Source organism: Pseudophryne corroboree, chromosome 1 (assembly GCF_028390025.1).
Source record: "Pseudophryne corroboree isolate aPseCor3 chromosome 1, aPseCor3.hap2, whole genome shotgun sequence".
In the NCBI taxonomy this organism is placed as follows: domain Eukaryota; kingdom Metazoa; phylum Chordata; class Amphibia; order Anura; family Myobatrachidae; genus Pseudophryne; species Pseudophryne corroboree.
The window spans coordinates 1152679982-1152695284 of NC_086444.1; the positions used below are offsets into that span (position 1 = coordinate 1152679982).

At 44.7% G+C, this 15303-nt stretch overlaps 1 protein-coding gene and 1 long non-coding RNA gene across 4 annotated transcripts in view; both read right to left on the reverse strand.

Moving 5' to 3' along the window:
- Positions 1–2122: 2122 nt before the first annotated feature.
- Positions 2123–5923, reverse strand: LOC135003103 (uncharacterized). 2 transcript variants are annotated; one of them, XR_010204268.1, is made up of 2 exons: positions 5505–5923; positions 2123–2824 (listed from the first exon to the last, which is right to left on the reverse strand). It is a non-coding gene; the product is annotated as an uncharacterized LOC135003103 (long non-coding RNA). The 2 variants fall into 2 exon arrangements; XR_010204227.1 differs by lacking the exon at positions 5505–5923 and adding an exon at positions 5365–5485.
- A 4206-nt stretch (positions 5924–10129) lies between these two features.
- Positions 10130–15303, reverse strand: part of LOC134928790 (NELL2-interacting cell ontogeny regulator 1-like) — a 150488-nt gene continuing 145314 nt past the window's right edge. For both annotated transcript variants that reach the window (XM_063924792.1, XM_063924787.1), the window contains one exon: positions 10130–13804. In XM_063924792.1, the coding sequence (XP_063780862.1) occupies positions 13733–13804 (72 nt within the window). In that variant the 3' untranslated portion in view covers positions 10130–13732. The remainder of the gene's footprint in view (positions 13805–15303) is intronic.

A 15303-nucleotide genomic window follows, 5' to 3' on the forward strand; every position in this document is an offset into this window, starting at 1 on the left:
TCACTCTACGTGGCTTGATTAATGGGCCCCTAAGTATTTAGCTTCTCCTCGTTACCATTCAGTCACTTACTTGGCTATGTCCAGGTGTAGACTTACAGTCCGTTTCTGCCTTGGCCACTATTGTTTGGTTAATGTGGCATCGCCACAATTTTCCTTCCACTTCAATCATGTACAGTACATCAAGTACTTGACCCTTCTGCCTCTCCAGCCACAAATATTAAGTATCCCCTGAATGTATGACGGAGGAACCACAGCAGAGATCTACGATGCCTGCTGCAATCCCTCTATTCCTGCCAGCAGCCGTATTCCCCATATGTTTCTATGGGGAATGCGATGATGCCCATTTTACCAATAAGCATTCTCGATATTGGCCCTGCAGCTACCACCATCTTTAGCAGCCCATTGTAGCCTGTCCTGCCAGCAATAGCTGGCAGGACAGAGGGTTCCCCAGAAACCCTGCCCGGAAGTGACCACTGTGCATTGTGGTCTGGCTGACCGTGCATGGCCAGACTCCCCAGCAGCTCACTGAGCATATCACAGATCGCATTCAATGTGCGATCATTGATAAATGGGCTCCTAAATGCTTTTATAAAATGTCCACTATGGACCCTACTTAGGTTGGATTGCAGATTCTGCTAAAATGCATAGTCCTTTCTGTCTCATGCTGGAGGCTCAGCATAGGGCAAGGCCACCCGGCATGCTGACCGTCCCGCCCAGTAGCTGCAACCACAATTTAATTGTGGTTGCAGCAACTGTGGACGACGACCCCTGCCTTCACAGCCTGGCTTTTTCCTTCGGAGCGGCTGCATGTGCTCCTAAAACGGCACTGCCCCACCCCCACTCGTAGCGACCGTCCCCGTCAGTCAGACAGAGGCGTTCGCAGCCAATCGGACTGTGCGCACTGGTGCCTACTCGTGCTAGTAGACTCCTCAGTATACTGTATGTTTCTGCACATATTACACTGAGTAAAACTGCTACTTTCTTGTCTCCCTGTACAGAACACTGGTCTACTATCCTTGTAGTCTGCATGCACCTGCTTTGATGCTGATAGTCCAGAGAAACAATGTAAGAGAATGGTTCTGTACAGACGTACTTTCTGACAAGTGTTGGCATGATACCTGTATTAATGTTGCATGCTGCTGGGAAACAGTGAAATACATTACTGAATGCATTCCAGACACTCTGTAAAATACGAGGAACAAGTACAAGATGTGACATGATTTAAATACTGTACTTTTTATACACCCACATGCATGAGCCCTTATGTTAAATGTTTTCTTCACTGGGTTCTGCCAGGCGTGGAATATCTAGTAAGTGCCCTAATCAGTGGTGCTGAGGGGGAGCGGGGTGCGGGTACAAATTACCCGGGCTGCTGGAGGGGGCCCGTGCAGTATACCTGTGCCACTGTACTGTTGCCAGCGTTCTGCGGTGCCATCTTCCTGGTGAACTCTTTGGGAAGATGGTGCCGCACTTAGAAAGCGAAGACTCTGGCATAGTGCAGTCTTTACTCTCTAGTGGCCATCATCATCTTCCCAAATATCACTGGGAAGATGGCGCCGGGCAGGGAGGAGGGACCCGCTTCCTGTTCAAGTAAGATAGGAAGCGGGTGCCCTCCCCCACGTCCGCCCCTGTGTTAAAATTGCAAACCCCTTCCCCAATGGAGCGCGCATATAATTTAATACTAACGGGCATCACCACGCCCCTTTTTAAAGCCAGGCGCCCATCCGTCCCCCTCCCATTTACTGGGCTCTCTACAGCCATGGCCCTAATATGTACTATGCTATGCAAGCCTAAATCAGATTCATTAACATACAATTTAAAAAAAAAATATTGGAGGATCATTCATACGTGTTTCATGCCATGAAGTGTTTCGAGAACAATTAAATATTGTTTCCTTAGTGGAGATTGGCAGAACCTCTATGAAACTGTCTCTTTTTAGAGAGATGCCTCCAACCAATCCATATGAAAAATGAAAAGGAGATTTCTTTTACACATTTCAAGGGTTGGCCTGGCCTGGCAATCTGTATCCATAAGTGCAGAATAGATTTACGGGTGGCCGATGAAATTGCTAACAATAAGTTTCTGACATATAAGAACAAAAAATGCTGGACTGCGCTTCTCATCCAAGTATGGACATTTATTGCACAATACAATATATATTAAAAAGCTAAGACACCGGACGGTATCACAAACCATTAAAACATAACACACAATACTAGTTAGTTCACAACGGACCTAAAAATTTCATATGCATATGTATTCAGTAAAACACCCCTTAATTTCAGCATTAATAACAAACACCCTTGGTGTATATTGCATGCATATTAGTATAAAGATTCAGCCGTATATATATATATATATATATATATATAGACATGCAGGGGTTAATAAGCTTATTAGTCTCTGGTTAAGGCTTATGATACGCTCCTCTGACTCTATGTATTGTACAACTGTCAGCTTATTTTAAAAAAACAGTGCAGGCATCCCTGCAATGTACAGCAAGTTCAATACAGTAGGAGCCCCTGTTGTTAGTGTGTTACATAGGCACAATGGTACTGGAACGCACTTCTCATTCCCCCTTAGCACTGGGGTCCACGTGCAAAACAGCCTTCTCTTCCCCGATTCTTAGATGTTGGCAGCAGGGAAAATTGGCCGGCCGGCTGGCTCGTAGCACACGTGACAGAGGGTAAACTCTTATATCGACCTCCACAGACGTGTTTCCCCGCATATAATAGTTGTCAGCGGCTTCCTCAGTGTGTAAAGTTCCTGACATCTCTGGGGACCCTGATATCTGTAGGCAAAGAAACATGAAGAGCCCACTCCACTTGGGGTGAGTGGTGCATAATTAACAAGATAGTCACATATTTTTTTAATTAAAAGCTGATCATAAGAACTGACATATAACAATTGCTTTACCTTAATGTAATTAATGTAATAAAATAAATAAAAGACAAAATAAGATATCTGTTTTGAGCATATAATGCCATCATTGAAAGAGGTTAAAAAACAGGATAATCAGATATTTCAGTATTTCTGCTACATGATTACATTGTAATATACTTTTCCAATACAGGTTGAGTCTCCCATAAACAAAATACTTGGGACCAGAAGAATTTTGGATTTCGGATATTTCCGTTTTGCAATATTTGCATACCATAAGGCGATATCTTAGGGATGGGATCCTAGTATAAACACAGAATCTATTTATGTCTCATATGCACCTTATACACACAGCCTGAAAGTAATTTTATACAATATTTGTAATTTTTTTTTTCATTCAGACCCGATCGCACGCTGCCTTTTTTCGCGGCCGTGCGATCGGGTCTCAACAGCACATGCATAAGGGCTGCAATGCGCAGGCACGCTGGCCACCGGCGTTGGCAATGGGCAGCAATGAAAAGAACAAAGAACGCGTTTGCAGTGGCGAACATAAGAAGATAGAAGATTGGCAGGAAGAGGCCATCCGGGGGTGTCAACTCACCGTTTTCTGGGAGTGTCCAGGAAAACGCAGGCATGCCCAGCCAATTCCAGGGAGGGTTCTTGACGTCAGCTACAGCAAGGATCATCGCAACGGCTTAGTAAGTCTTGAGCTGTGCAGAGACTGCACAAACTTTTTGCTTGTGCAGTTCTCTGCACAAGCGAACGCACCCCCAAAGCCATTACCCCCTCCCCCTGTAGGCGGCGATTACCTGGTCGCAGCAGTGCAAAAAATAGCCTGCATGTGACCAGGTCTGAATTAGGCCCAATGAACCATCAGAAAGCAAAGATGTCACTATCTCAGTCATGCTCATAACAGTCTGTATGCTGGGACAGGAGCGAGTTAATTCATAAAGATAGTAAATCATGATTAAATTGAGATTAAGCATACAGAATATACTGTAAGCAACCCAATAAAAAGTAATATTAAGCATATGGCTGTGACACTAGACTTTAATGCATACAGATGGTGCCTCGCTCAACTAGCCTTCTCTGCTGCACCTAGGTGCACCAAGGTTTATTAGCATAAGCCTTTTATTTATTATTCTCAGCTGCAATACAATACAGAGAGGGGATTAAGGGGGTCATTCCGACCCGATCGCACGCTGCAGTTTTTCACAGCGGTGCGATCGGGTCTGATCTGGGCATGTGCCGCGACCACAATGCGCAGGTGCGTTGCTGCCCAGCAACGGGAAACGCTGGTCAGCGTGGGTCCTTACATAGAAAGTGAAACCGATCGCAGCGGTGATCGCAAGGTGATTGACAGCAAGAAGACGTTTCTGGGTGGCAAATTACCATTTTCTGGGAGTGCCGTGGAAAACGCAGGCGTGTCCAGGCGTTTGCAGGGCGGGTGTCTGACGTCAATTCCGGGACCTGACAGGCTGAAGTGATCGCAGTGGTTGAGTAAGTTCAGAGCTACTCAGAAACTGCACAAAAACTTTTTGCACAGCTCCCCTGCACAAGCGATCGCACACTTGCTATGCTAAAAGGAGTTAGTAATATGCCAGTAATCCAGCCACTTCCCCCAGTTCTCTTTCACCTCACCCCTTTGTTTCTGCAGCTTTAGCCCTGCAGTGTCTCTCCAGCTACAGCCAGCTTATTTCTGTCTTTAGACCCAGTGTCGCTCCAGCCAGCTTCCTTCCGTATCTCCAGCTTCCTTCTCTAGCGCTAGCCAAAATACACTGTGCAAAAAAATTCCCCCGGTGTCTCTCCAGCTCCAACCAGCACCCCTTCTGTCTCACCAGCCTCCAGTCACCCCCTAACTTGCAAAGCATGCTCCAGACACACCCCTCCTGTAATCATATGACCCAGACACCTCCACCCCCAACTCAAAATAAATCCAGATTTCCCTTAAAGTCATAATATGCTACAGACACCCCCAAAGCCACAACGGGCTGGATGATAGGAGGGGCAACAGGCGGTCATCCTGGGGCCCTCATACACTGCTTTTTCAACTGGAGCAGCCCCCCTCTGGCACTCAGCTGTTCATTAGCAGCGCCCACAGAGGAAATCCTCCACCTTCAGTCAGTCTCGTGGGATGGTGAAGTGAAATCTCGTGAGACACTGACCCAGAGCTGCCTGCGTATGCTGCAAAGTTCCGGCACGCTGTCCCTGCCGAGGCTGCTTTGTGATAATGTGTGTGTGTGTGTGTGTGTGTGTTTTATAACAGTTGTACACACGGGGGGTAGTGCTCTGAGGTGTTTGGCAGCAAATTTTAGTAGTACTTTGTTGCCCCTGGGCCCCCATAAACCGTAATCCAGGCCTGCTCCAGACAATCCCAGCTAGTAATATATGTAAATATAGTAATAGACACCCACCCACCCTAACTTACATAAGATGCTTCAAAAACTACCCCCTGTCAGAACATGACCCAGGCAAAGCCCTCACCTGTCTTAGCATGCTACACACACAGACCCGCCATAACATGCTCCAGAAAATGCAGTTGATGCAGCTGTAACTGCCATGACATGCTACAGACACTTCCCCCTGTCGCTATGTCTGCCCCAGTAGTTGAGTAGTTCACTTACCTAAATGCTTCTTAAGTCCATCTGCCTTCTCTCTCCTCTCAGCTAGGGCTCCTCTGTGAACTAGGCATCATTGCTACGTCCCTCTGCTGCCAGTGCTAGGAGCTGGGTATAGCTGCTGCAGGGAAGATGTAGCGTCAAGAAGCCTCTGCAAACAGTTAGATGTCAGGTGCTGTTTCTTCACCCCACCCATGGCTATTTGGCACAGGCGGATGTACCCCTTGTGCAGAAGTTTGTTGGTGGGGCTCTCATGTGGGCACCCTTTGTAACGCCACTGCCTGAGAGTGCTGCAACCAGACCAGTATAATAGATCAGTCCCAGCTGGTAAGCAGTGTGAGCTGCCTGCTTGGTGAGCCCCTTTTCTGTCCGAGTCCGGGACTGTAGTCCCAACAGCCCCCCTGGTGGTGACCCTGCTCCCCCTACCCCCTGACAATGACACTGGCTGTATTCCTTCATGCCTAGTGTCATAATCAGTCACGTTATCTGATCCCATAATATGGTATTGCTCAAATTGTATGTTTTATCAATGCATATTCTGTAGCAAAAATGCTATTTTTAAATTGTGTTGATTGCAATTCTGTAATTAGCAATACAGGTATTTGAACTAAACCTAAAGACATTTGGTTTGATCTTTGTACCTCCCAGGTTGTAAAAACATGTGTGTGTACCATACACATTAGGGGGCCATATGTGAGCTTAAGAAAGTTTACCTATTGCTTTGTCCACAGACTTTAAGACTAAATAGGGGACAAAGTGTATTAAGACGGGCATACTCTCCTAAACCTGTTTTATGAGGTTAAGGTATCTGAGAGACATTGGTAAGGTGAATTTCCTTCCAGACAATGCCATAAAACTTCCCAGAGTATTGACAAGTTACGGGTTCCTAGCCTCCCAGCATGTCATTAAGGAACCCTGTTTGTTTGAAAGGGAAACTCTGTGTTGTAAGAACAAAAGAACTAAGGAGCTAGCTCTGTTTATCTAAAACAAGGTTGTGTGAAACAAATAATTTTGGTACTGAGTTAATCCCAAAGGTGTGGACCCGGGAGCAGCCTACTGGAAAGATAAAATGCCTGTTGGAATTTTGAAAGATGTTCATTTCTTGGAGAGCAGCCATGGGCTGGGGACGCACCATGGGGGTCATTCCTAGTTGATCGATTGCTGCCGATTTTCGCAGCCCAGCAATCAGGTAAAAAAACAGCAAAACTGCACATGCGTATGCCCCGCAATGCGCAGGCACATCGTACGGGTACAAAGCGGTTCATTGCTGAGCGATGCATTTAACGAAGAATCCATTCGCACAGCCGATCACATGGAGATTGACAGGAAGAAGGCGTTTGGGTGGCAACTGACCGTTTTCTGGGGGTGTTTGGAAAAACGCAGGTATGTCCGGGCGTTTGCAGGGCGGGTGTCTGGCGTCAATTCCAGGAACAAAAAGACTGAAATAATCGCAAGGGCTGAGTAAGTCCAGACCTACTCAGAAACTGCACAAAATGTTTTTGCTGAGCTCGGCTGTTACGAAAATAAACTCCCCTATGGGTGGCGACTATGCGTTTGCATGGCTGTTAAAAGTAGCTAGCGAGCGATCAACTCGGAATGAGGGCCCATACCTCATATTCTTGTGCAATCCCCCACAACAAAAGTTCCTAAATCCTCCATTGTAAGTGTCCTGAATTTCTGAAAGTTATTCCTTTTATTTTATTTCTGAAAGTAACTGCATTATAATCTGTATACCAATATATGTAATATCTTTTGGATTAAATACATTTAATCTAGCATATTCTCCGTGATTCTTTCTGAATCTGCCAGCCTGTGAGGCCCATGCTACATACCTATATTTAATTATGAAATAGTGATATTTGTGCGTATAATGTAAGAACTCCATTATAATCCTTTGTGGTGGCAGAGAAATTGTGTATTTAGCGATGTGTGACCGAGGTGCTCACCGTCACAACCAGCTGTTCTAGACTGCTGTATCTGAGGGGAAGGCTGGATTCGTGACACCTAGGCAGTCATTTGGTTTAGGAATTTTTGCTGTCTGCTCACATTTATTTGTGGTCATTGTTATTTGTACATTAGGGTGTTAGGCATACTTCAGAACAAAGCATAAAAAATAGCAAAAAAGTAGCAATGTTGCTACTGGAAACATGAGATGCAAGGAGCTTAAAAGCACTTATTTCGTTGTTTGCATGTAGGTTGCTTTTGCTTGTAGCCAGGGATGCTGAGATGGGCATGGGGACTGTTAATCATTACCTGGGCCCAGGTCAGTTGGAGGGACCTGGCGGGGGGGGGGGGGGGGCAGCTGCTGAGAGGGACAAAAGTTCTCCGTTCCAGCTTGCAGCGAGGCTTTGCAGTGGTGTGCATAGTATTTGTACAGGGTTTATTTTTGTTTTTAGAAATGGAGTGGCCGCGCCTCCTGGACTTGGCTGCACCTTCCCCCCCACCACCCTTCCCCCTTAGTAACACCCAGGCCCCACAGATGTCTCAAGAGCCCTGCATGTACCACATACAGTACATACTGGGCAGTTTTGCTTTATACTGAAAACTAGAACTGAGCTAAGGCGCACCCATTCCAAACTCTAAATTTGTTTGTTCATCTTAAATTGTAGTGTAACATGGTGTTTCTAAGGTGCTAATATGGGCCCAAATGTATTAAGCCTTAACAAGAGATAAAACGGAGACGATGAAGGGGCAGCTGGACAGTATTAAGCCTGGAGAAGTGATAAAGCAGTGATAAGTGCAAGGTTATAATGCACCAGCCAATCAGCTCCAATATTTAAATTGATGGTTGGACGCTGATTGGCTCGTGCTTTATCACCTTCCAGTTATCACTGGTTTATCACTGCTTTATTACTTCTCCAGGCTTAATACATCTGCCCCAAAGAGTGATAAATGACCAGCCAACCAGCTCCTAACTGTCATTTTCAAACACAGCCTGTGACATGACAGTTAGAAAGCTGATTGGCTGGTCATTTATCACTCTTTCTGTCTCATTTTGGGGTCTATTTATAAAGCAGTGAAAAAAGTGGAGAAAAGGACCAGTGGAGAAGTTGCCCATGGCAACCAATCAGCCTTGAAGGAAGCTTTTATCAAGTACTTTCTATAAAATGTAAGGGAGATGCTGATTGGTTGCCATGGGCAACTTCTCCACTAATCTGTTTCTCCACGCTTTTCACTGACACTCTAATCTCTTAAGGCTTAATACATTTGGGCCATGGTCCTCTTCTCTGTGCTCCTAGCTCTACATAAGATGGTAAATGAGCAAGCAGTGGCATACTGTAAAGGGGCGTACACATGGAGCAATAATCTAAGCAATCTGACTAGTACCTCCACAGCGATAGCGATGCGCATCGCTATCGCTGGTGCTAGATTGGCCCAATCTAGCAGGTCGCTCATTTCACCCGCTGGGTGAAATGAGCGCCCCACCCCCCCGTCTCCCCCCGCACGCTCATCACACATCGAGCTGTGCTGAGAGGTGGGAGAGATGTGTGCTGAGCGGTTCGCTCAGCACACATCTCTCCCACATCTGCCCGTGAATACGAGCCTTAACTGCTGGAACCAATGGAAATGTGTTGAGACGGAGGGAGAGTCCCTGTACAGAGAACTGGGGCTCGCAGCCTAAAGCATCAGAGGTTGGGAATCTTCATACCAGTCCTGTCTCCTGGGGATCTGGGTTGAAATTCCTCTACTAGAATGTGGCTACATAGTTAAAATTTCCCATTTATGGCATTAGGGTTGTTGTTACTACCTGTATATTACGCTTCTAGTCATGATGTCACTGATCACTAATCTTTGATTAATGGATTTATAGATTATTAGTTGCTATGGCTTCAAATTGCACCAGTGATTCTTGACACATTACCTTCTTTATCATCTGTTCTTAAAGTAATACCCCTTTCACATCGCACAAATAACCCGGTACCGACACGGCATATTGCCGTGTCGAACCGGGTCAGCGTGCGATGTGAAAGCACACTGGCCGATTTAGCGGGTCGCCTGACCCGGTAAATCAACCCGGTAAAAAAGAAGGGTTTTACCCGGGTTGATTACCGGGTCAGGTGCGGTGTGAATGGGAGCCGTGTCGATGCGACACGGCTCCCATTCACAAGATAGGGAGAGGCGGCGCTGGAGATGAGCTCATCTCCCGACGCCGCCTCCACCCCCGCCCCTGCTGCTGCTGCGCGCTCCGTTGTTATGGCAACCGACCCGGTATATTGCCGGGTCGGAAAGCCAGCAGCGGAGTGCAAATGCCGGATCCCACCCGGTAAGTACACGTTTGTCTTACCGGGTAGGATCCGGCATTTGCAGTCTGAATGCAGCATAACAATGCTGAGATATTTCTAAATAACCTCATAGCAAATGGAAGCTGCCCCATATAACACAATAGGGGGGAAATGTAATAGGGCTTGAGAATCAAAAAGTGAGAGATTTTGGTAAAATTCTCCTGTTTTTTTAAAGCGGCAATCGTTTACATGGTAAAATCAACCTGGTTTTGCCATGTAAACGATTGTCACTTTAAAAGAAAACAGGAGAATTTTACCAAAATCTCTCACTGTCTGATTCTCACACCTTATTACATTTCCCCCCTAGGTGTCTGACTTATAAAACAAAACAAAAAGACAGAAGAAAAGTTTTTGTTTCAAATTATTTATCTTTAGCTCATTTGTAGTTTAGCTATTTCATGTCAGCGCATATCATTAGGAAGTACATGTTTGTTTTTACAGAGGAGAAATATGATGAATGGTTAGGGGCACACGGCAGAGAAACTACACTGTAAACATTATTTAATGCATACAATTTGTTTATTCGTTGCATATGCAAATTGTTCAAAACATAATATAATTGCATCACCTAGGTTAAAAAATAATTCATGTATACAAGTAGAACGGGATGGTTAATATATGGTGATAGAACATTTTCTGTAGTAGGTTGCTATTGATCTATTCTAGACCCCTACTTTACTGGTGTAAAAAATCAAATATGTGGATGGAATGACCCCATGACCCCATACCCACCTGGCTTGAGGAACAGGAGCACAGGTGCTCATTTTGGACACTACTAATTTACTTTAATTCACTGTAAGAGTTAATTAAGGATCTTCCATTGACTTCCACTACCCCTTGCCCATAAGCCACTGTAAATTACCAATGCACCAATTTTGTAAGGCCAGTAAGTAACCCACCTTAATCTAGCTTTGTGCACAATGAGATAAGCCAGAATGAAGACTAAAAATACCATAAAAGGTAGAAATGTGTTAAAAACTCAATAAAAAACACTAACATTACCTTTTTATGTAACGTTAACTGAAAACATACGCATTTGTTACAATCTCCACGGATGTGTCAAATAATCATCATGTTCAACTTCTTACTAGATTTTAAATAAATTCTATGGAAGTGAGGGACGGTATATAGTCAACATATCGACATTCAAAATGTTGAAATTAAGAATGTCAGCAACTTTCAGAGGGGGGCAATTCAATATATGCAAAAGATTATTTCGGGCACAATCACCAGTAGCGCTCACTGGGCCTGATTCAGGTTGGATTGCCAATCGCGATCGAACCGCAAAAACTGCTAAAAGGCGCATGCGCCTGCATTTGCCCGCAGAAAATGCGAATGCCTCAACCTGTCAATCAGGCAGAGGCGTTCGCGGGGGGTGGCTACTCTCCGTTTCCTAGACGGAGACGGAGCGCAGCGGGGATGTGGCTACAAAACGGGCGTGACGAGGGTGTGATTGGGGCGACTGCGTGACATCTCAAAAAGATAGCGGCGGGTCTCCTGCGGGCGCAGCCAAGCTGTGCTGGCAGGAGGCAACCTTAATTTTAGCGATCAAACAGAAATTGCTTGATCAAGGGGGGGGGGGGAGCGTCGGACAGCATGCTGGGTGGCCTTGCCCTGCGATGGGCGGCCCCAGCATGTGTTCACAAGGATTGCAACTTCTGTTACTTAGCAAAATGTGCAATCAACCCTGAATCAGGCCCACTATGTGGAATAAATAATATCACCATGGATGGTTGGAACCTGTGTCCGGGTTACGGTCGTTAGGTCGCCATAACGTAGGTCGACCACTGAAAGTCGACAATGTCATTAGGTCGACATGCATTAGGTCGACATGATCGCTAGGTCGACATGTACTAGGTGAACAGGTCAAAAGGTCGGCATGAGTTTTTCACAATTTTTTTTCAGTTTTTTGGATTTTTTCATACTTAACGATCCACATGGACTACGATTGGAACGGTAATCTGTGCTGAGTGGTAGCGGAGCGAAGCACTTTGCCCGAAGCATGGCGAGCGAAGCGAGCCATGCGAGGGGACACGGTGCACTAATATGGGTTCCTCGTCACTTTACAGAGAAAACAACACCAAAAACAGTCAAAAACCTCATGTCGACCTTTTGACCTGTTGACCTAGTACATCTCTACCTAAAGCCCAATGGCAATGTCGACCTTCAGTGGTCGACCTAATGAGTGTTGACCTAAGTTGGGTCGACCCAACGACCCATAACCCTCTGTCCATCTCCAAGAAGACTTTCTCTTGCACGTGCAATATAACTTTGTATTAAAAGGTTCTTCAATTTACTAGTAGAACGTTCCATGTGGCAATATCCTCAAGTTATAATGTTATAATGACATAATGCTGACACTGCTAAATTTATATAATTCCGACATGGTTATAATGACATAATGCCGACACTGTTATGACAGGCACAATGTCTACAGCTCATGTCAGTGTTAGAGTTAGGCTGTCATTAGTGTTGGGATAGGGTTAGGGTTTTTTAAATGCACAAAAAACTCTATATCGACATTCCGACTGTCAGAACCCACAATGTCAATATTCTGAATGTCAACATTTTGCCCCACACCTGCAATAACTACTTCAGTTTTACAAAAATAAAACGATACATGCAAAGTTGAGATCTGACATTATAGGAAGATTATTTCTGACTATGGAATTTACACAGACATTCATATCTGAATTATAGTTTTCTCTTTTAAAATGTATATATGTTAGTAAGACGCCGCTGCATCCATAGACTTCACTTCTCTAGAGTGCTGTACACATGTATAGTCTACACAGTGTCGGACTGGGGCATAAAGGGCTCACCGGGGGAATGCAGTGATGGGGGCTCATGATTAGGGGTGTGGCCATCCTCCATAGGGGGTGTGGCCAGCTGCCACAGAGTCTTGGCTAACCACTAGAGAGCGCATCGACTGGGTCCCCTGATAATATATATAGTAAATACTGCTAGTGCATGATAATGTACCAGAGTAATAACGGCAATGCAATGTATATAATACACCATAGTACTGTGCAGTATAAGGTAACATATGTACAGTATAATGTATAATTCAAGTGCACAGAACCTGATCCCTAGAGGAAGAGGTGGTCCCCCATGCAGTGGGACCCAATGGGGTTTCCCCTGTCTACAAATTATTGCTGTAGATTTGGCTCAAACTTTTTTTAAAAAAATATTTCACACATATACATATATGTTGCTGCTGTTCCTATTCACCTTTGCATTATACGGGCCGATGTGTCATAATAAAATTTTTATGATGAAAAATCACAACATAAATAATTATTTTTGACTGAATATATCAAAATAATAGACGTCAGTCTATACTGCTTTAGATCTGAATGGTTATCTGTTGGTCTGCCTCGGTGTTCTGATTGGCTACAGGCTGGTTTAGTCCTGGGAATGTTCTGATTCAGTGACTGGAGTTGCAGACACATAAACATTAATATATAGGTTCTTGCACTTCAACTATACATAATAATAATAATAATAATAATAATAACAGAGTGGCTCTGCAAAAACCAGACTATGAGGATTTGGAAGGTACGGTACAGTTGTATTGGCTGATGGCTGCAGAATCTTTAGGAAAATAAAGCGTTCTGTATATGGAGCAGCGACATACAAGAGATGGGTTGAGTATATGCACTTCTAATCAAACCTGTGATTTACATAACAAAAAGCAAAATGAATACAATAAAAAATATCCTATTAATTATTTGTTCAAGAATTTCTCCCTTGCAAATCCCTCCACGCACACATGCACATTTCAGTGTCAAGATGGATTTGTCATGTGTATTCTTTATTCATAATATGAGTTGCGTTTAACACTTGCGCTGCCAGAGGGAGCTGGTCCACATTGCAAAAGCAATGTTTTGCAATACCCTATCCAGCAGCAGAAGAGTTAAGGTGGATGTCCTTTCCTGGGGTCTCCCATCTTCAGCTCAGCCCATCCATAGATATGCAGTCACACAGAGTTCTACGCTCCACCTTAAGAAGAAGTGTCTCCGTCTTAAAAAGAAAGAGAGCAGAAGATGTTATTACACATTAAAAGATTTAAAAAAAATTATTGCTGCCTATTAGAGTGTGATGTCACAGAAAAGGGTGTGTCTTATAACACAATTTAAATCAAACTGGTATGGCTAGATTAGTGAAGACCTGCTGGGACAGGGGGCGTGGTCATGCACAAACAGGGGCATGTATGCATCACAGAAGGGGCAAGGCTGCTCCCTGGGGGGGTGTCTCGCACGCAATGGGTGGACATACCTCCCCAATCACCTGCCATTCAGGATAATTAAGTCCCGATCAAGACAGTGGAACAGAGCCCTTAAATAATGACTGTCCTGCTGGAATCTGGTTGGTTGGTTGGTTGGTTGGTAAGAGACTGGCAGCTTCTTTCGACATGCCTACAAGTGCTTACAATTCAACTGACAGTTCAGAGTTGGTTATAAGAACTTGTCACTAATTTTGTCAGATAAGCTGAGTTGGAGGCACCATACCAACATTCTGATAGCTATGTTGTTTTGGGGAATTTGTTTAAATAGAAAATCAGAGAACATGGACAGTACGGGGTAGATTCAATTACCCTCGGTGTTTACTGCATGGGTGAAGCTCCATGTTTGACAGCTGGAGCTAATAGATTTTTCTGCATTTTTCCCACAGGTAACGTGAAGTAACCCATAGATTCCACGATAGGTGCCAGAATCTATTGGGGTCAATGTACATTATTCACTGTGAATACTTCCATGCAGCTCTTGAGTGTGCGAAGAGAAATCTGTGTTTAAATTCACCCTCTGGAGATGCAGCTTCTAATTGAATTGATCATGGCAGAGCAATTACTTGTATCTGCCCCTGAGTGATATTGCACTTTCTAATTGTTAAATATTAACAACCAGACTTTTCCAAAGACAAAAATTTCAGGGACAAGTCTCAAGGGCCCCGTACACTAGGACGATAATGCCCGATTTCATCCAATATCAGGCATTCGGCCCAATATATCGGATGAAATCGGGCATTTTGGAGGGGTTTCCGATCTGATGCGCGTTCCCGTGAGCATCGGATCGGATCCTCCAGATTCAATGTGCTGCACATTCAATCACGTCCGACCCCGCAGGCATGGCTGGGATCAACCAGGATCGCCCAAGATATATCGTATGCAAAAGGACAGCATACGATGTATCTTGGGCGATCTTGCCCCCCGGGAGGCTGCCGGGTTGATCGCCTGCGACATGTCAGACGGACATGTCGCAGAAGTGTATGGGGCCCTTCAGAAGTGTCTGTGTGGATTAGGGACAGCTGGTGGCTATGAAGCATGACCCATATAATCACTCTAAAAATACCTATATTTTAGCTATGTGACTGGCAATTCTGAGAGTGGAATTTTCATTGAAATTATGGACCATATTATCCCTTTTACCTAGGACACTCATGGATTACACAGGTTCTGTGGCTGGCTGACTTCAAGCCTACATTTCAGCTGGTTTTAATCAGCCCCAGAACCTGTGTAATCC